The 24,597-nt window shown below is 39.1% G+C and overlaps 1 protein-coding gene across 1 annotated transcript in view; it reads right to left on the bottom strand.

Moving 5' to 3' along the window:
- LOC131549240 (NACHT, LRR and PYD domains-containing protein 3-like) overlaps nt 1-24,597 on the bottom strand; it is a 97,420-nt gene that overhangs the window by 47,045 nt on the left and 25,778 nt on the right. The window contains exon 5 of the mRNA XM_058791240.1: nt 11,502-11,672. Within this exon, the coding sequence (XP_058647223.1) occupies nt 11,502-11,672 (171 nt within the window). The remainder of the gene's footprint in view (nt 1-11,501; nt 11,673-24,597) is intronic.

The raw sequence follows: 24,597 nt of genomic DNA, 5'->3' as shown, positions 1-24,597 counted from the left end.
TGTAAGTTAGCTGAAGTTTAGCTGAGGCAACAGGAAGTCTAGTAGGTTAGACCAGTGCCCATTCTTTCACTGCATGATTCAGTTTATTAAGATGCATTTAGATGAAGAAAGATCACAATATTCAAGATATGGGGGCAGAAATGTATATATTTATATCATTTCATATAGTTAATCAGTATCACGCGAAGACTGACTTTTTTTTTTTCACACCAAAAAGCAACATGATTACAAATGTGATATTGATTTTATACAGCAGTTCAATAAACAAGAATTTAATATTAACACACTTACGTTTTAGACTCAATATTGACTGTTTTTGCTCTATTTCGCCAACAAATATAATTTCAATTTGCGTCTCTGAGCAACAGCTGTTTTGTTCCTGAATGAATCAACCGTTTAAATGATTCGGTTCAGTCGCAATGACTCACTTATTAACAGTGATTTGCTGCCACCTACTGGCAGTTTTAATTTCACATTTAAAGTAACTTTTTTTATTTTAATTTTTTTTAAATATAATTTCAAATATCAGTATTCAACTTTTTATGTTTAAAATATCAAAACAGAATTAATGCATTTGTAACTGCAGGTCCTGCATTAAACAGTGTGTAAATGCATCTAAATGCCCCTTCTAATGCAGCTTCTGTGTTTTCTCTGTAGTGCAAAGATTAATTTTGTCAATACTGATTTCATTTGCTTGGTAACAGCTTAAATGACTTATTCTAATTGATTGATTCAATTGAAGAATTTGACTGAAAATATGATGCACACTCATGCAGGGCTTTATAAAGGTAAAAATGCCCATAAAAGGTAAAAAAAAATCAATTTAAACTTATTGAAAAATATTAATTTCTATCACTGCTGTGAACTGATCACCACAGAATATGCAGAATATCAAAAACTTTAGGAGTCAGCTGTCCACGGTAGTCCTTAAGATATCAGCACAATAACACTCTCAGCAAAATATTATCTATCGTTATCGATAAAATCCCATAAAAAAATTGATATATTTTTTTGTAAATATCGCACACCCCTAATATATTTAACGTTTTGTTTAGAAAAAAATTAAATAAATATGAGAAGTGCCCTTTTTTCCACTTGAGCCCCTCAAAATGTCTGTGCACGTCTCTGCAAGGGAGACATACAAAATGTGCAGGGCAGGGGTGCTTGCAGGACCACTGCACTAGGCAACCAATAGAAACAAGACACATGAGGGAACAGGGAATTACATGACTAACAGAGAACATGACTATGAACAAACTACAAAATAAGAGACTTGAACACAAGAACATGAAACAAAACCCAAAACCATGTTACAGTAAGGCAGACAAGAATTAATACGATTTCCATACATTTCTGTTGGGAGTAGACACAGCAGGGAGGAACGAGGAGACGAGGATAAACTCAAATACAGTCTTTAACCTGTTAGCTAGCTCTCCCCATATTGGGACTCACAGCTGAAAATGACCAACCTAACTTTAAATTATAACAGTTGCTGACTTCAGTGTGCTAAACACACAATTTTGGTATCTTTGGTATCATATAAAAATACATTATATAAGTTGTCATGTCATGTATTCGTTTGTTATTTTTTAGCACCATCTTGTGGCAGTTTGGTGTAACAACCAAGTACATTGATAATTGTGAGCTATTTTCTTAGTGGTTGATTTAGACCATGTGACTCTTGGGTTAGAGGTTAACCAGAAAATAATCGCAGTGTTCCAGATTCTCTCCATGCGGTTGTCCAAGAAGTTCTTTACTCTGTTTCCTTTGCGTTTAGTGCCTTGGAAAGGCTTTGCCTGTAAGTCTATTACTTTTCTTCAGTGTTTGTAAGTATGTATATGCACTTATAAGTGTGAAATTCATAAGTTAGAGTTTAAAACTATTACTCGTCGGTGATAACAATACTAAGCAAAGCACGAATGTATACCTTTGTTATGTGTGTTCAGATAACATTGTAAATAATGTAAATTCATTCACATTTATTTGTGAACTCTCTGTAACAAGACATTTGTAATCTTTATATGTTTCAGTTTTACAAAAAAGAAAAGAATAAGAAACGGAAGAGGAAAGAACCTAACAGTAAAACGTTCAACTTTACTTCTGCGTCTGACCCTTTTCTGAATTCTGACTGTTAGCTATCTGTCAGTGTTGCGTAGATGGAACACGCTTCTAGGACAGAATAGTAAAAAGGCATCCATAAGGCGGGCATTACAGTTCAAGGAAAGTAAGCTCCACCTCCATTATTCCTGACTCATCATCACGTCCTGCACTCCTAGACAGTATCGACGATACATGATGGCTGAGAAAGCTACGGAGGTCGAGGAAACTACAGAGCAAAGCCAAGCATTGGAAACAAGATCTATAGCCTCTGCTTCGACTAATAGATCAAGAAGCTCATCAGCTAGTATAGCTGCTGCCAAAGCTCGCGCTAAGTTGGAAGCCGACGGGCCAAGGCCGAATTCCTTAAAAAGAATCTGAAATCTTGATCGAAAAAGCTCAACTGAAAGTGACAGAGGCTCGCATGGAAGCAACCCTAGCAACAATAAAGCAAGAGAGTGAGGTAGCAGCAGCCCTCGCTGAGGCAAAAGTGTTGGAGGCAGCAGCAGAAAGTGAGCTCGGAGAAAGGATTTCTGATGTAAGACAGATTTCTGATCGCACCCGTGAGTACGTCATCGTCAGTCTCAACTGGAGTTATCGCCACCTCTTGGGGATGAACCACATCAATTACCTCTAGAGCCTATTGTCCATGTATTGGAGTCTGAAACACCACCAAGGCAGCATCGCCTTAAGGCTAGTGATGTCAGAGATTCCTACAATAAGCCTGATACTGAGAACAAGACGCAGAAGTCTCAGAGGTCAGTGCAAACATCTTGCCATAAATTCCAAGTGCCGCCTTCACCTCTTCACCATATAAGACAGCACCACAGCCATCATTCAACAACGAAGCTAATGTGAGTGAGATAGCTAGGTATTTAGCACGCAGAGAGCTTGTTAATTCAGGTCTTTTCAAGTTTGACGATCGTCCTGAGAATTATTGGGCGTGGAAGTCATCTTTCGTCAACGCGATTGAAGAGTTGCAGCTGTCAGCCACTGAACAGTTAGACCTTCTTTCGAGATGGTTGGGAGAACAGTCGTCACATCATGTGCGAAGAATCAGAGCTGTGCATACAAGTAACCCAGACATGGGCTTGAGAAGGGCTTGGGAGCGCTTGGAAGATTGTTTTGGCTCTCCAGAGATTATAGAGAAATCTCTTTTTGACAGAATTGACAGCTTTCCTAAGATTGGTAATAGAGATGTGAAAAAGCTCAGAGAACTTGGTGATCTTCTACAGGAAGTCGTGTCTGCAAAACAAGAAGGCTATCTACCTGGACTTCTCTATCTTGATACTGCTCGTGGTGTAGCTCCCATAGTGGATAAGTTACCTTATAGTTTGCAAGAGAAGTGGATGACTCAAGGTTCCCAGTATAAAACTACACATCAAGTTGCTTTTCCTCCATTCTCATTTTTCTGTGATTTCGTCTGCAGAGAGGCTCGAACACGCATAGCGATCCAAGTTTTGCTCTATCTTACGGAATCCATAATGTGTTGAAGCTCGAGCAGCCTGTGAAGATACAAGTGAAAAGCCCAATCTATACTCACAAGACAGAAGTCTTATCAGGTGCTGCATTTCAGGCATGCAGTGGTGCTGAATTGCACTCAAGTGGTGAATTGGAGGATGTGGATAAAACCTGCCCGATTCATAAGAAGCCACACCCTCTCAAACGTTGCAGAGGTTTTAGGAGTAAACCTTTGACGAGCGTAAGGCCTTCCTAAGAGAGAAAGGGGTTTGTTACAGGTGTTGTGCTACTACCACTCATCTGGCCAGAGACTGTAAAGCAGTTATTAAATGTAAAGAATGTGGTAGTGAGGCTCATGTAGCAGCACTTCACCCAGGACCACCGTCTTTAACCTTACCAGAGCAAGGTGGGGAGAGAGAAATAGAGGCTGCTCAACCTGATGTCACCTCCAAGTGTACTGAGGTCTGTGGTTATGGTAGAAGCTCACGCTCTTGCTCTAAAATTTGTCTGGCCAAGGTTTACCCAGAAGGGTATCCAGAAGAAGCAATCAGGCTTTATGTGGTCCTGGACGACCAGAGCAATAGATCGCTCGCCAGGAGTGAGTTCTTCAACTTGCTGCATGTTAAGGGAGAACGTTCAACATACACCCTGCGTACATGTGCGGGTGTGACAGAGATGGCGGGGAGAAGAGCCACAGGTTTCGTTATAGAGTCTTTAGATGGGACGATGAAGGCGAAATTGCCAACCCTGATCGAATGTAACAACATGCCGGATGACAGGGCTGAGATACCAACCTCTGACGTAGCACGCTGGCATACTCATCTAAAGCCCATCGCCCATTGCATTCCTCCTTTGGATCCAGAAGCCCAAATTCTTCTTCTTTTGGGTCGTGACATCCTTCAAGTTCATAAAGTGCGAGAACAACGTAACGGACCTAGTAATGCACCCTATGCGCAAAGGCTGGACCTGGGCTGGGTTGTAGTAGGGGACATCTGCTTGGGATCCGTACACAGGTCTGCATCACTTAGTACCTACCGCACTCATGTGCTTGAAAATGGACGTCCGTCTCTACTTCCTCCATGTCCCAACAAACTTGGAGTCAAAGAGAAGTTTGATGTCAGGCCTCTGCCTGAGATATCTCTGGCATGTGACAACTTCATCTTCAATGACTGTGCCATAGGGGATACTATCTTCGAGAGGTCAAAGGATGATAACAAAGTTGGATTGTCTATTGATGACAGACGTTTTCTGGAAATCATGGATAGAGAGATGTTTATGGATGAGAGCAATAGTTGGGTCGCACCACTCCCGTTCAAGACACCCCGCCAGCGACTCCTTAATAATAGAGACCAGGTATTAACCCGCCTAACCTCTCTATTGCGCACATTAGAGAAGAAGCCTGAGATGAAGTCTCATTTTGTTACCTTCATGCAGAACATCTTTGATCGTGGCCATGCTGAAGTAGTCCCTCCTCTTCGAGAAGGTCAAGAATGTTGGTATTTACCTATTTTTGGGGTGTACCACCCGCAGAAGCCCGGTCAGATACGAGTTGTCTTCGACTCCAGTGCGCAAACACAGGGCACCTCCTTGAACGATGTTCTTCTTTCTGGTCCAGACTTAAATAATAGTCTCTTAGGTGTCTTGCTGCGTTTCAGAAGGGAACTGGTAGCTGTAACTGCGGACATCGAACAGATGTTTCACAGCTTCATTGTGAAAGAGGAAGATAGAGATTTCCTTCGTTTCTTCTGGTTTAAGGATAACGACACCAGTAAAGATATCATCGAATACCGCATGAGGGTGCATGTATTTGGAAACAGTCCATCTCCTGCTGTAGCCATTTATGGACTCCGACGTGCAGCAGCATATGGTGAAAAAGAGTACGGTACAGATGCCAAACATTTTGTAGTGAGAGAGTTCTACGTTGATGATGGACTTCTGTCGACGCCCACAGCTGCAGGGGCCATTGACCTGCTGACACGAACTAAGGAGATGCTAGCCACTTCGAATCTGAGACTGCACAAGTTCGCCTCTAATAGTAAGGAAGTAATGAACGCATTCCCGGTTGAAGATCATGCAAAAGGGTTTAAAGATCTCAACTTGGATGTTGATCCTACTCCCATCCAACGTAGTCTAGGACTTAGCTGGGATGTGAAGAGAGACACATTCACCTTTCAGGTAACAGATATCAGGAAACCTTTTACTCGCAGAGGGATACTTGCTACTGTGAACAGTCTCTTCGACCCTCTTGGGTTCGTTGCCCCTATCATCATCGAAGGAAAATTCCTGTTAAGAGAACTCTCAAGTGAAGCTCTTGACTGGGACTCTCCTCTACCTGAGATAAAGAAGAAGCATGGGAGGCATGGAGGAAATCTTTACAAGGGCTCAAAGAACTGGAGATTCCAAGACCATATGTTGATATTACCCTCTCTACAGCCCTGAGAAAGGAACTACATGTTTTCTCAGATGCTTCTGTCAGAGCGATTGCAGCAGTGGCATATCTTCGTGTCATCAGTGAAGAAGGTACATGTCACACTGGGTTTGTCCTAGGGAAGGCGAAGTTAGCTCCACAAGCTGCTCATACGATTCCCAGATTGGAATTGGGAGCTGCAGTTTTAGCTGCAGAGTTAGCAGAGACAATCATGGATGAGCTGGACTTCTCTCTAGATGCTGTGGAGTTTTACACGGATAGCAGAGTTGTCCTGGGATATATCTATAACCAGGCGAGGCGTTTTTATGTATACGTTGCCAACAGAGTGCAGCGTATCAGGAAGGTGTCAAACCCAACACAGTGGCATTATATCTCTGAGCATAACCCTGCAGACCACGCCACTCGTTCTGTACCAGCAGATCTGTTGAGCACCACCACTTGGCTTACAGGACCTGCTTTCCTGTTACAAGCAAAAAAAAGTTCATCATCGGAGGAGGAGAGGTTTGATCTCATTGAGCCAGATTCAGACACAGAGGTTCGTTCTCTTGTCACCACTCTATCCACTGATGGTTCTTACCTCAGATGTCAACGCTTTGAGCGATTCTCTTCTTGGAGGTCTCTAGTCAGAGCCATAGCTTCCCTCATACACATCGTCCAGGCTTACAAGGCGAATGATCATCACAACACCTGTAGATCATGGCACCACTGCTCAAAGCCTCGCTCAGTGGAAGAATTGTTACAAGCAGAAGCAGCCATAATAAAGAGTGTGCAGAGAGAAGCCTACAAAGAAGAGCTTAACTGCATTGTTGAGAGAAACGACATTCCAAGAAACAGTCCTCTGCAAAAGCTGAACCCTTACCTGGACAATGGAGGGCTTCTCAGGATAGGAGGTCGGCTTAAGAACGCAACACTGGATCTTAATGAGAAGTTTCCTTTGATTATTCCAGGCCACAGTCATGTCGCAAAATTACTTGTGGAGCATTATCATGATCGAGTCAAACATCAGGGTCGTGTGTTAACCGAATCCGCTATCCGCACCGCAGGGTATTGGATTGTGGGTGTCAGGAAGCTTATCAACAGCATCCTACACAAGTGTGTCATATGCAACAAGCTTCGTGGGAAGGTAACTGAGCAGAAGATGGCTGATCTACCCATCGATCGCCTGAGCACTGAACCACCATTCACTTACGTTGGTCTTGATGTTTTTGGACCGTGGACAGTTGTTGCAAGGCGCCGCGAGGAGGACAAGCTCAGAGCAAAAGATGGGCTGTTCTTTTCACTTGTATGACCATTCGTGCGATACACATCGAGCTGATTGACTGCATGGATTCGTCCACCTTTATAAACGCCTTGAGAAGGTTTTTTGCTTTGCGAGGACCTGCAAAACAAATCCGTTCTGACTGTGGGACCAATTTTGTAGGAGCCTGTAAGGAGCTGGAAATTGGGCTAGCTGACTCTCGAGAGCCTAACGTGAAGAGGTACCTTAGTGGAGAAGGTTGTACATGGGTCTTCAATCCTCCTCACGCATCCCACATGGGAGGCGCCTGGGAGCGGATGATTGGAGTCTCCAGGCGCATACTGGATTCCATGTTTCAACAGATTAGTCCTTCTTGCTTAACACATGAAGTGTTGTCTACTCTGATGGCAGAGGTTACAGGAATTGTTAACTCAAGACCTCTTGCTCCTATTTCTACAGACCCAGACTCACCTTTCTTGTTGACGCCAGCTATGCTTCTAACTCAAAAGGGTCGTACACTCCTCCCGCCTCCTGGTGAATTTAAGGAAACCAATCTCCACAGACAACAGTGGAGGCAGTACAACATCTCGCCAACACTTTCTGGAACAGATGGGCGTGAATACCTCACAACACTCCAAAGCCGAAGCAAATGGCAAAAGGAACGACGAAACTTAAAAGAGGGTGACGTAGTCCTTCTAAAGGATGCTCAAGCCAAGCGTAATGAATGGCCTATGGCTCTTGTAACCAAGATTTTCTTCAGCAGTGACAAAAAGGTGAGAACAGTTGAGCTAAGAGTTGCAAGAAATGGGACAATCAAGACATTCCTTAGACCTATATCCGAAACAATTCTCCTCATGCCAGCAGAGGACTGAAACTTTGTAAGGACTTCTTGTGTGGACATTCTCTGTATCTCAGCTGATTATATAGTGGTATCTGAACAATACCAGGCGGGGAGTGTCATGTCATGTATTCGTTTGTTATTTTTTAGCACCATCTTGTGGCAGTTTGGTGTAACAACCAAGTACATTGATAATTGTGAGCTATTTTCTTAGTGGTTGATTTAGACCATGTGACTCTTGGGTTAGAGGTTAACCAGAAAATAATCGCAGTGTTCCAGATTCTCTCCATGCGGTTGTCCAAGAAGTTCTTTACTCTGTTTCCTTTGCGTTTAGTGCCTTGGAAAGGCTTTGCCTGTAAGTCTATTACTTTTCTTCAGTGTTTGTAAGTATGTATATGCACTTATAAGTGTGAAATTCATAAGTTAGAGTTTAAAACTATTACTCGTCGGTGATAACAATACTAAGCAAAGCACGAATGTATACCTTTGTTATGTGTGTTCAGATAACATTGTAAATAATGTAAATTCATTCACATTTATTTGTGAACTCTCTGTAACAAGACATTTGTAATCTTTATATGTTTCAGTTTTACAAAAAAGAAAAGAATAAGAAACGGAAGAGGAAAGAACCTAACAGTAAAACGTTCAACTTTACTTCTGCGTCTGACCCTTTTCTGAATTCTGACTGTTAGCTATCTGTCAGTGTTGCGTAGATGGAACACGCTTCTAGGACAGAATATAAGTCCTGGAGCAATCCAGAAAAGTAATGGGTTGAAAGTCACATGTCTCATGAGTTTATATTTCAAATCTGAAGAAGATACCATGAAATATTTGATTTTTCTGAGACTATATTCCCCCCACCCCCATACATTTGGTAAATAAAAAATATTTACCAAATGTATTGAAGAGTTCTACAAACTATTTTAGTCATTATACATACCACTGCATGATTTTCAATTATAAAATTGTTATAGACAGAATCTTAGACATCATATAAGTGATTTATTTGACCACTATAAAATATAATAAGAATAATTTGAGTAATAAAAAGAAAGAAAGAGGGAAACAAATTGCTTTTGTATGTAGTACATACACTGATATTGCCAGACGTTCACACTGATTGTTGGTAATAGTAATCACTCGCTGATGTGCGGTAATACAGATGATAATCATACAGATATGGGCCATATAGGCCATAATAGCCGATCCGCATTCATACTGATAGTTGTCATTCAGTCAGAGTAATCACACGCTGATTATCAGCCACACAGATGCTAATCATACAGATACAGCCACATTACCCACAAAACACAAACACACACATATGAAAAATGTTGAAGAAAAAAAAAAATTATTATTATTTTGTCCAAAAAGCCGATCGCTAAGTTCTGCCCCCATCAGATGACAGGTCCGTCACAGCCATCGCAAGAGAGCGCCAAATTCAAATATACAATTTTCCGCTTTTTTTTTTCACTTTTTTTTTTTTGGGATGGTCTCATTCTGTGTGTAACACTGTATGCTACAAAACCATGTGGTTTTTTTACAACCAAGACGCAGTCCATATTACAACGTTATTGTTTTGTTGGACTAAAGTTCTCTATGGGATGTTGTTCCATGGACCCTTACCTCTCTAACTAAACCGGGATTTACAGCAGTGGATGCGTTTGTGACTCCTTATCAAGATGAATATGGTATGTACTGCATTTTTAATGTTTTGTTTACACAAATTTAGCAAATACATTCCTTATAAACTTTCCATCGAAAAACAGCAATCTGTCGTCGATGCTTGAGGCTTAGACCTTCAGAATCATATATAGTTTGTCAAGATTAATTTTGCCGCGTTACATTTAATCTGTTGGTAAACAATGACATGTGCAAACAGAGAATGTTCAGTACGCTGGCGTCCTGGTGCTAGCTAACAGGTTAATGAACTCAAAACAGAGAGGGCAAGACACGGCAAGGCTGGGACACACAGGAGCAGTAACGAGTAGACCAGATGAAAACTAACTGAACAGGCAGGAACTAAATACACATTACAATAACTGATAATTAGACAAACACAGCTGGACAGGAACATGACCAAATATGGACACAAGTGGGCACAAGACACACGACAGAGGACCGACATGACTCCCCCCTCCCGGAAGGGGGGTGGGCACTCTGGAGGCCCCTCAGAACAGACATGGACAGGAAGACAGGACGGGACAGGAGGGGCAGGGATGGGAATGGCCTCGGCGGCCACGACTAAAGGAGCCGCCTGCCCTCGACGAGTCTCCATGGACAAGACAAGACAAGACATGACGTGATTCTTTAAAACTGTTCCTGTGGTCATGACAAGACTAAAACCCATGACTCTGGGGACATGGCACGGCACTCCTGGCCGTGATCTGTAGACTGGATCCACGGGAATGGGAATGGCACTCCTGGCTGAAAACTGGGGAACTGGATCCATGGGACCTGGGAACAGCGGGCTTGGGATAGCCATAGCCGGCAGACTGGACTGTTGAGCGGCCGGCGGACTCACAATGCTCGCGGTAATCCCGCCAAACTCCCACGCGTCATCCGCGGGCTAGAGCGGGATGACGAGCGGCGACTTCCATGCCACGGGACACACAAACAGGAAAACAAAAAACTTTAAAAAATTAAAAACAAAACGAGGTCAAGGGGCGCCGCTTACTTTGTAGGTCTGGTCTTCTGTCACGGTGCACACAGCAGGGAGGAACGAGGAGACGAGGATAAACTCAAATACAGTCTTTAATGAACTCAAAACAGACAGGGCAAGACACGGCAAGGTTGGGACACACAGGAACACCGGGGAGTAACGAGTAGACCAGACGAAAACTAACTGAATAGGCAGGAACTAAATACACATGACAATAACTGATAATTAGACAAACACAGCTGGACAAGAATGAACTGATAATCACACTTAACAAGGACAAGAACATGACCAAATATGGGCACAAGAGGGAGGGAAACACAAGACACACGACAGAGGACTGACAGGTGGACAGGCAGTATGTTTCTTTCAAAACTGACAAAACTTGTAATAAAAGGCAGAAAAAAAGTCATCAAAAGACAAGAAATTAAATAATTTTGGGACTTATTTATTATTAATTCTAGGACTTGTGAATTAAAATTATAAGAATAAATATAAATTAAATATTGAATTAGTGGTGGTGCTGAGACAGAGACAAAATCTGTTATGGTAACTTTTCAGACTTTCCCTTATCTGTGTACCAAATTTCACTACTTTTACCATAAATTCTACGGGCTGCCATTGACTTCTATAGTGGAAGAAGAAACGAACAGATACAATAGGGGGTTTATCTTAAAGTAGCTTTAAATTTCAAATTCCAGTTGTCCTGAAGAACAGCTGACACTATCATTCACTATCATTTATTGTTTTAGCGACTGATTATTTTGGTGAAATGCCTGACCTCAGTGTCTGTAGTTGACAGTTATGACTCTTGAGAGCATCAGAGATCAGCTTCACTCCTGAATCCTTCAGATCATTGTTACTCAGGTCCAGCTCTCTCAAAGAGTTTGATGATTGTAGACACGAAGACAAACTTTTACAACACTCAGCAGTCAGATCACAGCTCTGTAGACTGAAAATCACAAACAATACATTTGCATTTAGTTATTTAGAAGACGCTTTTATCCAAAGCTACTTACAAAATGAGTAATGGTGCAAACAATGGAAGCAATCACATCAGCAAAAGGACAAAATGTATAAGTGCATCAAAAACTGGACTTCATTATGCTAAAACACACTATAATTCGCTAGTTTTTTATATAATGTATAAGAATGGAAAAGATAGAACAGAATTTAAGGTGCTAGTGTTGTGTCAGATGTTGACGAAAGAGGTGAGTCTTTACTGATTCTTGAAAATAGCCAAGGATTCAGCTGCTCTGGTAGAGATGGGCAGGTTTTTACACCAGAGGGGAACAGTTCAGGAGAAGGAGCGTGACCAAGATTTAGTGCCTTTTTAAGAAGGCACCACTAACCAACGTTCATTACCAGAAAGCATTTACATTAAACCTTTAACTTTAATGCTGTAATAGACAACAATCACACAATACACACAAATCATGTGAACATACAGCAGCAGTAAAACTAAAATAATCAGATTTAATGAGTCTCACATTGATCACAACTAATATCTTATTTAGTACAGTTTGATCCTCTGATGACATTTCTGATATTTAATATAACAGCTCTGGTGTAACTCTATGGGCCCTATTTTAATGATCTATGCACATAGTCTAAAGCGCAAGGCGCAGGGTGTGTCTGAATCCACTTTTGCTAGTTTAATGATGGGAAAAACAGTCTAAAAGGGTTGTTCCTATTCTCTTAAAGGGTTAGTTCACCCAAAAATGAAAATTAGTCCATGTTTTACTCACCCTCAAAGCATCCTAGGTGTATATGACTTTCTTCTTACAGACAAATGACAGCGGATGACATAGGATGTATGCGCAGCGCATGTGGCGGTGATTAGTGATGAACGGAGAAGCGCGACGGAGAGAGAACTAATGTTAATTTTGTCAGCTATTTTAATTTTAGTCTTAGTCTTAGTCCCGTGTTAAAATCTCCTTGTTAGTTTTTATCATATTTAGTCAACCTTATCCTATTTAGTTTTAGTCAAGTTTTAGTCGACTAAAAGTTTCAACATTTTAGTCTAGTTTTAGTCAGAGAAAACCTGATGTATTTTAGTCTAGTTTTCGTCAATGAAAACTTGACATTTTAGCAATAAGATTATTATTAATTAACCATACAGTATTAATTTTGGCAGCCATTTTTTATTTAGTCTTAGTCTTAGTCAAATGTACATTTTAGTTATCATATTTAGACAACCTTGTCCTGTTTTTGTTTAGTCAAGTTTAAGTCAATGAAATCTACGAGCATTTTAGTCAGGTTTTAGTCAATGAAATCTTAGTCACATTCTGTATAATGGTTAAACTGATAAAAATTATTTTTGCTCAAAATTATAATTGTAATGACTGTTGTCATTTGAGAAATCAGTGATTGTGAATCAGCTTCACTAGTAAGCACAAATCAATAGAATGTGGACTCATAGGCTACATGGTGTATTTTACCTCATCTAGTGTACTTATTTATTATAGGCTTTTTATGATATAAATGAATACCAAAGACTTATGCAATCTCTCTGTCTACATTATGAAAACAGCTAAAACAAACGAAAAAATATTATAACAGTGAAATAGTAATTCTAGTAATTCCTAGTAATTCCACTCATTCCAAATTGCAATAGCCTATTTCTCTATTACCCTATTTCTCTAAACAACGCCGGCTGAGTAAGTGCATTTATTCAGCGATCACAATCGCAAACAATATAGTCGAGATCTCATGACAGAACACTGAGTGACACTTTAATTTAGATCGCTAAACTCCAGCTTGTTTGTCAGTGTTTTCAGATCATCGGCGGAGGCGCTTCTGCAATGAAGAGCGAGCGCGTACTCATGGTTGCCAGATTGCTTAAAATAAGCAAAACACTGGGCAGAAAATGTATACATGTAACAGCGAAGCTCTGATTCGGGGATTTGAACTCTTATTATCTGGCAACCGCACTCATGGAAGCTCGCGTAGTAGAGGCGTGTACAGCAGTCTGCAATAACATTTTGTCTCCTTTTTTTGAATAAAAAGAGGTTTTTGGTAAAGTTTTTATTTTTTTGAATACATTTTAGTCTCGTCTTATTTCGTCGACAAAATTGCATATTGATATAGTCATAGTTATCGTTTATTGTTATTGTCTCGTCTTTGTCTCGTCTTAGTCATAGGAAAAAAGCTTGTTAACGAAATTAACACTGTGGAGAACAAAACAAAACACCAGTCACGAATTAGAAGCACAAAACCAGGATTTGTAAAGAAAAATGTCAGAGGATTTTAATATAAGCCAAGAGGAGACTGGTTTTCCTTTGCTAAAGTAAGGAAACTTTGCTTCCTTTACTCCTGTAAACAAACATTGGTTTTCGTGAGACTCATACGTGTCGCCTCTGGCTTGCTCAGTTGGGGACACTTAATTTCTAGCGATTATCGCTGATTTGGTTGCACAAATACTATTTAAACTAAAATGAGCTAGACAATGACATCTCTGAATTCAATAATGAAATGCCTTTAACTGAAAATTGAGTGTTTAATCTTATCATTATACATTACTGACACTCTATCTTCCAATTTGATACTGTTAAGTGCTTTGACACAATCTGTATTGTTAAAAGCGCTATATAAATAAAGGTGACTTGACTTGACACGTGCATGCCCTACGCCTATGTCCTACGTCATCTGCCGGAAAGGCAGTCTCTCGTGAATGCACTTACAACAGTCAGCGGAAGTTACACAAAACTGTTTATATCGTTTTACATATGGATATATATATTTTTTTTTTTACAAAAACGCATCGATTTGCTACAGGAGACCTTTATTTGCATTTTATTTGACTATTGGACTGTTGAACAAAAACACCCGCCTACCCCCATTCTAATGCTTGGAAGAGCCAGGACAATTTTTAATATAACTCTGATTGGATTCGTCTGAAAGAAGAAAGTCATATACACCTAGGATGCCTTGAGTGTGAGTAAAACATGGTGTAATTTTCATTTTGGGTGAACTATCCCTTTAATGAGTAATGGGCGTGTTTTGGGCATTACGTGCAATAAATCAAGTCTCATCTCTCATTCTATGGAAAAAAAATAATGCAATATGTCTTTAAAACAAAAAAGCATGTTGAATAGCAACTGAAAAAAATAATGCATTGCATTAACAGAGCTTGCATTTTAATGCCTTGTATTTCCAGGGCTTGCATTTTTAGGTCCTGAAATTTAACATAGTTGCTTATTTAAGCTGTGAATATTTCAATTCTAAATATTTCACACACATTTTCACAATTAAAAATTCAATAATTCATATTCACCTTCCAGAATTAACTTCCAAAATATTCAATCTGTATAAAAATGCGATGTGTAATATTTGACAGGCAAATTTCGGTTCATTTTAATTCACTTTGCAAATTCGCTTCCACAAATTCATTGGTTAAAATTCGGCAGAAAATTCGGCATTGCACATCCAGGAGCTGCTGGAATAGCAGTAGGGCACTGATGCATGATCTCCAGCTGCTGTCAGTTGCTCGCCAGCAGGTGGTGAGCGGCTGTTGATGAAGACCAAAGCAACAGGTGGATTAAGTCATTCATTCACAAAAACTGATCTGCAGAAATGGAGCAAGCGCTAAGTAGAAGTTTTGATTATCGGGACCAGTATAAACATGTGGAAAAGCAGATTGTGTTTAAGATTCATTCAACATCTTCGCTGGTTCCCGTAGCCTACATGTAAGCAGCTTTCTCTACCACAAAGGAGATTATAATGCTATTTTACCCAACGCTGAAGTACAGAACTAACATTACATCTGAGGAAGACATATATTGGTTTCGGTTGCTTAGTTTCCGTAACTTTGTATCATGGCTTGTGTGACACTGTGCTGCAATGCTGGGTTTCCCCTCATATGTCACACTCCAGGATTCCCCAACGACGCATAACACACCTCAATGAACTAATACAGTGATAAAAGACCTCATATCTCAGAAAACGCATTACTGATGATGTGAACTATATTGACAGTTAAGCAGATGTAGAATATGAACGAACGCGCAAGATTTCACACTGTTTCCCTCAGAAATCTGTGAAAGAAAACGCATTACGCGGCTTAGTGCACTAAGCATTTTTTCTCCCATAGAAAACCAAGCGCGTCAGTTTTAGGTTTAATATTCACTGCATATTCGCCTAGGCTGCATTAGGGACTGTCTGCAAATTTACCTCACAGTACAAAACGAAGTCCAATAATTTATTCATACAATTAATGTTAACAGTAAATGAATAATTTACTCAAAATTACTAAATATACATTGGCAATAACTCGCCTTAGACAATACTTTCCCTAAGTATGTAGATTACACAAATATTTTTTTTATTAGAAATAAACTACAGTAATTCACCAAAATGGGTTTTTCGTGTTCCAAATGTTATATGTTACTAGTTTGCTACTAGTGACCAGACTGACTTAATACAGTAGAAATTTTGCCAACATCTTCCTCACTGTATATATACAGTATATAATTATTCTTAAGAAATTACTGTAATTCACATAAAGGTTTTTTTTTTAAGTTCCAAAGGTTGTAGTACCTTCCTAGTGACTAGACTGACTTACTATAGGTGAAATTTTGCTAATACCTCCCTTACTGTACATAAAGTACATCAATATTTTATACTACAACTGTTGGAACATGACAAAAAACCCTTTCCAGGGATCTTTTATATGTAAGTAATTGTGTACTGTACATATATCATTGGAGGTATTGGCAAAATCTCACTGGTAGTAAATCACTATGAGCAATACAAGCTTAACAATTTGACAGTGTGCTATTTTAAATGTTAAAAGTAATTTTAATTAAAATACATTGGACATTTTAACACAGTCAGTGGAATTGTCAGACGGTCCCTTGGGTGCGATAGCGCAACAATGCTTTCTCTGGTTTCAGCAGCAACAATACACCTAGGCGGTTTTTAACTCCTTTTTTTATATCGATATGAAGTGGGTGCATATTGTTAAAACTAATCGTGATATTGATATCTTTGTAGGACTGTCGACTCTATAGATCAGTGGGAAAGCATTTATAAAGAAAATGCAGCGCGTTGCGTTTTTCTGACCTCTTTTGCTTGCCTGTATATAGTTCGCATAATCATCAATAAAATGTATTCTGAGATCTGAGGCCTTATATCACTGTATTAGTTCACTGAGGCACATTACGTGTCGTTGGGGAATCCTGGATTGTGACGTATGAGGGGAACCCCAGCATTACAGCACAGCGCCACACAAGCCATCATACAAAGTTATGGAAACTAAGCAACCAAAAGCAATATACAGAAGGTGGACAACCAGAAAGTGCATTCTACCGCTGTGGGTGCCGCCGCGTCTGCAAAATACATTTGCAGCTTTTGACCGCTGAGTGACGCTTTAACCACAAGTTATCAAGCAAACGCTTCAAAGCACATTTTCACAAATAGCCGTCAGCTTTGTCTCACCGATGTGTTACATTTGATGGCTGCAGTCGGCGGAAAATGAAAAAAAAACACTGTAGTTGAAATATTTCATATTCACAGATGCAAATTTAGTAGCTACTTATGAAGTTATTTACGCTTCTTATTTAGAACAAATTCAAGCAGGATAAATGTCAAGTCTATGAGCCTGTGCTTATATTTACACTAAGCTAATATATAATAATATATAATACATGATTCATATATGAATGTGTTATATTACCTTAAATAAATGGTTGTTTACTTTGCATCGGAGCATTAAAAGTGGTAGCCTATTTCAGTAAGCTAGGCTATATACATGGATTAATAGGCTAAATGTCAATATTCTCACATTACTTAACCCTCTGGGGTCTGAGGTCATTTTGGGGCCCTTGAGATGTTTTGACATGCCCTGATATTTGTGCTTATTTCAGCTACTTAAAACATACTATTGACCAACATGTAATTTTTTGTATTCAGCACAAACTGTGCTACAATAATATGTGACCAAGATGGATGTACATGTTTGCATCTTTTGGAAAAAAATAATTATGTGTGGTTATAAGTTTTGGGGAAATTGTTTTAGCTGAAATAAGGCCATAAAACTCACACTAAATAGTTCTGAATAAGACTTTTGAGTAATCAGTCTTGTAGGCTAGAATATTTACTTCACAATTATGTGAAAATCATTCTGCTTACTCATTCACAGAAAACAATATATTGATTTAAATTTTTAAAGACATCTTTTGTGATGAAAGCCAATATGCAAGGGAGTGGCAATGGCCTTGAATATTAAGTGATTCTCTCCAAAGAGACAAAGGGCTACTCCCCTAATGGCCGCTAATGGCCCATCAGTGTGACTGTGACTTTGAGGCAAGTAAGAGAGAATGTGAAATTTTTTTTTTTTTTTTTTTTTTTAAGTATTTGTATTTTATTTACAACACAGTATAATCAAAACATACATAATGAAGGTCAAATACACATTATTGTGCACACTGATCTAACCACAGAGATGTGAACAGACTTTGAGTCATTCCTGCAACAGATTCTGTTCAACAAGTGCAACAAGTAAATCATACCTGATATTTACGTGTCTTATTTAAGTGTTTCTACTTCTTTCCATGGATTCAAGAAGAAAAAAAGCATAATCAGTAGTCAAGGGGCTTGTTTTAACATAGAATATCTGTGAAGTTGAACATCTGATGTTGGTACAGTGCTCTCAGAGGAAAACAGTTTGAAGATATATCAGGATTCATCTGTGGTGCAGGTATCTGATTCAATAAAATACAAACAACCAAAAAAAAAAAAAAAGTTAATATCAGGAGCATCTGTATATAATATATATATATATATATATATATATATATATAGGTTTTGTAGCCATAGACTCAAGCATGCTTTATACTATCATAAAAAAAGACATTTTATATCTGAGAAACTAATTATTATAAGTTTAGCATGTTATTAAAATCTATTTCTGAACAGAGTAGGCTATTAATAATAAACATGTTCTAAACATAGACTTGTAGCATTCATCAGGTTACAGTGTACACTCATATTACTTTTATTGTTTTATATACAGCATGAAAACATCATTGTGCCGTAAGAAATTTTAATACAATGAATTGCCTATCATATTCAAAATGTTTTACTCGATTTCAAACATTGTAGTCAGGAATTATAGTTTGGGAAAAACCCAACTGTGATTTTGTAGTCATATAGCCTAGTATGTATGATTTTATAGTAGCTTATGATATGATTCTGTATAGAATCACGCATGTTTTGTACTGTAAAAGGATGTACTTTGTACTATAAAAAGGATATTTTATATCTGAGAAACTAATTATTATTGTTTAGCACGCTATTAAAATCTATTTGTGAACAGAGTATTAATAATAAACATGGTCTAAACATTCTTAGATGCATAGCATTCATCATGTTGTAGTTTGGGAACAACCCAACTAGTAAATGTGTTCAGGTTTATGTCACAATCTGCAAAAAAGAAAAATTACTTACTCATCAGATTGATCTCCTCTACTGGATGAAATCGTGTTCTTCTTGTGAGGGAAATCCTGCCTTTACTCAGCGCGTCTTCTTCCAGAAACGAACAGTAGCCGCGATGAGTGATCTCCTCACTCTTTATTTATGTTGGGCGTTTACATGCGCACGCGGCTCACGTGGTTATTTACATATGAATGGCGCGAGCATGAGGCGGGATCGTATTAGAGATAATGAGTTAGACGGCAAAGACTGAAGATTACTTCATCACAGAATATTTGTTTTCGATATGACACTTCAAGCTTTCTATAGATATAACTCCCATGTCTCTATGTTGAGTATTTGTTGAGTTACAGTTCATTTTAGTGACGCATTTCTAAAAGCAGTTCGCGGAGACAGAGAAGACAGAGAGCGCACCCTGTTTGTTTTAATGTATGATTTTATAGTAGCCGTTGATATAATTCTGTAGCCATAGACTCACACATGCTTTGTACTATTACAAGAGTTAATATTTGTCACAAATACATTTTAAATTTATATTTTTAAATTCCTTTAATAAAACAGCATGCATTTTTGTCATGCACATAGGCCTACTTTGTTATTCGTTACCTGTCCTTTATTTTGACAGAGAACTAGGTGGGGAAAATATATCTGTTCACTAATTAAGAAATTGTTGCATATTTTATGAATTGTTTCCTTTAGTTTAGTAAAACGTGAGGCACTGTATAATTTCGCTCCCATTATTTAGGCCTAACTAAAACAAGAAACTTTCTGTATCATAACATTTTAGAAATGAATTCATTCTAATAACATTTTAGAAATTGCATTCTCAACGAGAACATCGCAGAGATTTAGCCCAAGTCTGCATTTGCTGTGCAGGGCACAGGCGGACTGAAAGACAAATCGTCAAAACTATTTTAAATGTCATATAATGTTCATTGTCAACATTATCTCATTTAAACCGTTTGTGTTTCCCATAGCCTAAATTAATTGTGTCGCTATCTGCGCTGCATTCATGCAGAGTGCAAGATTTGGTTGTTCGGCACGCATGTTGCTGAGTGCAAGGCAAGGCAAGTTTATTTATATAGCACATTTCATATACAGTGGTAATTCAAAGTGCTTTACATAAAAGGATGTGAAAAATAATAATAATCACAACAAATACTGATTTAAAAATAATTTAAAATGGTTAAGAATAGAAAATGATTATACATAGTGCAATCAGTTCGGACATAGCACAGTGCTCATTTAACAAATACACAGCTAAACAGATGAGTTTTGAGTCTGGATTTAAATGTGGCTAATGTTTTTGCACATCTGATCTCTTCTGGAAGCTGGTTCCAACAGCGGGCGGCATAATAGCTAAAAGCGGACTCCCCTTGTTTTGTGTGAACCCTTGGTATTTCTAACTGACTCGATCCTAATGATCTGAGTGGTCTGTTAGGTTTATATTCTGTGAGAATATCTGCAATGTATTTAGGTCCTAGGCCATTGAGTGATTTATACATGAGTAAAAGTATTTTAAAATCAATCCTAAATGTAACTGGAAGCCAGTGTAAGGACCTGAGGACTGGTGTGATATGCTCATATTTTCTGGTTCTAGTCAGAATCCTGGCAGCAGCGTTCTGGATGAGCTGCAGCTGTCTAACGGAAGGCCAGTGAGGAGACCATTACAATAGTCCACTCTGCTGGTGATAAAGGCATGAACAAGTTTCTCCAAGTCTTGACTGGACACAAAACATCTAATTCTTGCAATGTTTTTGAGATGATAGTATGCTGATTTAGTTACTGCTTTGACATGACTACTAAAACTATGGTCTGCCTCCAGAATTACCCCAAGATTTTTTACTTGATTTTTAGTCGTTTGACCTCTAGAGTCAAGGTGTGCATTCACCTTGATAACTTCATCTTTGTTTCCAAATGCAATGACTTCAGTTTTCTCCTTGTTTAACTGAAGAAAGTTCTGGCACATCCAACTGTTAATTTCATCAATGCATTGGCAGAGGGAGTCAATGGGGCTATAGTCATTTGAATTGAATTGAAGAAATAGTTCGTGCAAAATCGTCCCAGTACTTTAGTACTGTACTTTTAGTTCTGGAACTAAAGCGGTGCGAAAGGGGCTAATGTCCTTTAGCGCTCTTTCACCAAGTTTATTTGGGTGGAGGGCATCCAGTTTGAACAGTTGTCTATGGCCCCAGAAAAGATTGAAGTTGTCGATGAAGTTGACTCCTTTTATACTGCAGGTTCTTTGTAGCCATGCATTCAGCCCAAGCAGCCGTGAAAACATGTTAGTTCTCCTTGCTGGGAGTGGTCCACTGATGAACGACTGAACTTCAAGTCTTTCAAAGAGTTGACTGAAATCCTTCTTAAGGAGTGCTGACTGCTCTTTCCATTTCCATTTATGCATTTAGCAGACGCTTTTATCCAAAGCGACTTACAGTGCATTCAGGCTATACATTTTTTTATTTTTATTTTATCAGTATGTGTGTTCCCTGGGAACTGAACCCACAACCTTTTGCGCTGCTAACACAATGCTCTACCACTGAGCCACAGGAACACATTTCCGAATATCATTCTTCCCCACATGGACGATGACTCGGTCACTTGGTATTAACTGTTGAGATTCATAGGACTCACCGGCTGTATGCTGAGGGGGTTCATGACTACCGTCTGCTGTGTGTTCCGCCTGTTTTGGAAGTCCAGCAAATAACTTTGTTTCAAGAACCACAATTCTTTGTAGAAGTCTGTGGCAGTTCATGCAGCAAGTAGATTCCACAAGAGGCATTTTCTCTCGTCTGTTTGAATGTAAACGGCTGTGTTTTCCCGTCTCCGGAATGCAAGCTGCTGGCAGTGGGGGGCAAAGAGTCTTCTTTTTCGGTTGAGACGATAAACCGAGGTCCTGACTCTCTGTGGTCATTAAAAATCCCAAGACACTCATCGTAAAGAGTAGGGGTGTAACCCCGGTGTCCTTGCCAAATTCCCTCCTCTGGCCCTTGTCAATCATGGCCTCCTAATAATCCCCATCCACTTGATTGGCTCTATCACTCTCTCTCCTCTCCACCTGTAGCTGGTGTGTGGTGAGCACACTGGTGCCATTGTCCTGTGGCTGCCATCGCATCATCCATGTGGATGCTGCACACTGGTGGTGGTTGAGAAGAGCCCCCCTCCCCCCCCCACATAATTGTAAAGCACTTTGGGTGTACAGCAATACACAATAAAGCGCTATATAAATGCTTCATTCATTCATTCATTCATGAACCGTGTCCAAAAAGTAAAGGGGGAGGTGTTGCTACAATTTATAGCAATATCTTCAGTATTTCTCAGAGGTCGGGTTTCAAGTATAATTCATTTGAAGTAATGGTACTTCATATAACATTATCCAAAGAAACAAGTGTTAATGATAAATCCCCTGTGATGTTTGTACTGGCTACTATATACAGGCCATCAGGGCACCATACAGACTTTATTAAAGAATTTGCTGATTTTCTATTTGAGTTAGTGCTGGCTGCAGATAAAGTCCTAATTGCTGGTGATTTTAATATTCATGTTGATAATGTTCATAATGAAAAAGATTAGTTGGGATCTGCATTTATAGACATTCTAAACTCTATTGGTGTTAAACAACATGTGTCAGGACCTACTCACTGTCGAAATCATACTCTAGATTTAATATTGTCACATGGAATTGATGTCAGTGGCATTGAAATTTTGCAGCAGAGCAATGATATCTCAGATATTTGTGTATATTCCATATAGCTAGAGCTGTAAAGCCAACTCCTTGTTACAAATATGGTAGAACCATCACTTCTGCCACAAAAGACTGCTTTATAAACATTCTTCCTGACTTATCTCAGTTCCTCAGCATTTCGAATAGCTCAGAACAACTTGATGATGTAACAGAAACTATGGACTCTCTCTTTTCTAGCACTTTAGATACGGTTGCTCCTTTATGCTTAAAGAAGATTAAGGAAAAGAGTCCAACACCGTGGTATAATGAGCACACTCGGGCCTTAAAGAGAACAGCCCGGAAAATGGAGCGCAGCTGGACAAAAACTAAATTAGAGGTATTTCGTATTGGCGGGAAAATACTCTCTCCTACAAGAAAAGCTTAAAAACTGCTAGATCTGCTTACTTTACGTCTCTTTTAGAAGAAAACAAACACAACCCCAAATATTTGTTCAAAACAGTGGCTAAATTAACAAAAAATAAAAAACCCTGTTCCATCTAAGCTCCTAAAAGAGGTGCTTTCAGAAGTAATAGATCCTGTTCTGAATATTATTAACTCATCATTGTCATTAGGATATGTCCCAAAAACCTTCAAACTGACTGTTATTAACCCTCTGGGGTCTGAGGGTGTTTTGGGGGCCCCGGAGAAGTTTTGACATGCCCTGACATTTGTGCTTTTTTCAGTTGCTTATAAACATATAAATGGCTAAAGTCTAATAATACTGTAATCAGCACAAACTAGGCTACAATAATATGTTAGCAGCATTTATGTACATGATTGTGTTTTTGAGAAAGCAACGTCGTTAGTGAAAAACTAAAATTTTGAAGTTACTGAAATAAGGCCATAAAAAACATACAGAACATTTGTTCACAAGACTTTTGAAAACTATCTTGTAGCCTAGAATTTTTGCTTCAGAATGATCTGAATATAATCTTACTCACTCATTCAGAAAAAAACAATATATTGATTTAAATTTTCTTAGTCACTTTTTGAGTAGAAAGGGTCTATGCGAGAGGGTGTGAACTATCCTGGATAATGCTGTGATTCTCACCTGAGAAGACAAAGGCCCGCATAATGAACTCCATAATGAGCCATTTAGTCAGGTGTGTGACTGAGTGGGAAGAGTTGCAAGAAAGAATTTGAGGACAAAATAAATTTATATATTTTTTGTTTGTAGTGTATTTAGAATATATTTAGCTATCATAAAGCAAATACAACTTTATGTATTTTGGATCAAATAAATGCAGGTTTGGTGAGCATGAGACAATTCTTTACAAAAACATTAAAAATCTTACCGTTCAAAAACGTTTGACTGGTAGTGTGTCATGTTGAAATATATAAATGAACTGTTACGGTGTGCTATACTAATGAGGCGCACGACGAGGAGTAAAGTCCAAACAAAGTCTTTTTAATAATAATCCATACAAGAAACAGAAACAATCCAGGAACGAGGGGTAGCAAACACACAGATAAAATAATAGCAGACAAAGAATCAGGGGAGAACACAGGCTTTAAATACTCAAAGTAATCAAGGGGGAACAGAAACAGGGGAGCTAATTAACTAATCATGGAACTAAGGAAACTAGGTCAACGTAACATATCGCCCCCTCCCGGACAAAGGCAGTCCAACAGAGGAGGGAGGGTGGGGGTTCTGGAGGTGGCCGAGGAGCTGGAGAAGGGCAGGCAATGGGGAAGGGACAAAAGCAATAGGCGTACAATA

Source organism: Onychostoma macrolepis, chromosome 11 (assembly GCF_012432095.1).
Source record: "Onychostoma macrolepis isolate SWU-2019 chromosome 11, ASM1243209v1, whole genome shotgun sequence".
NCBI lineage: Eukaryota > Metazoa > Chordata > Actinopteri > Cypriniformes > Cyprinidae > Onychostoma > Onychostoma macrolepis.
This window is presented reverse-complemented; position numbering and strand designations above follow the sequence as displayed.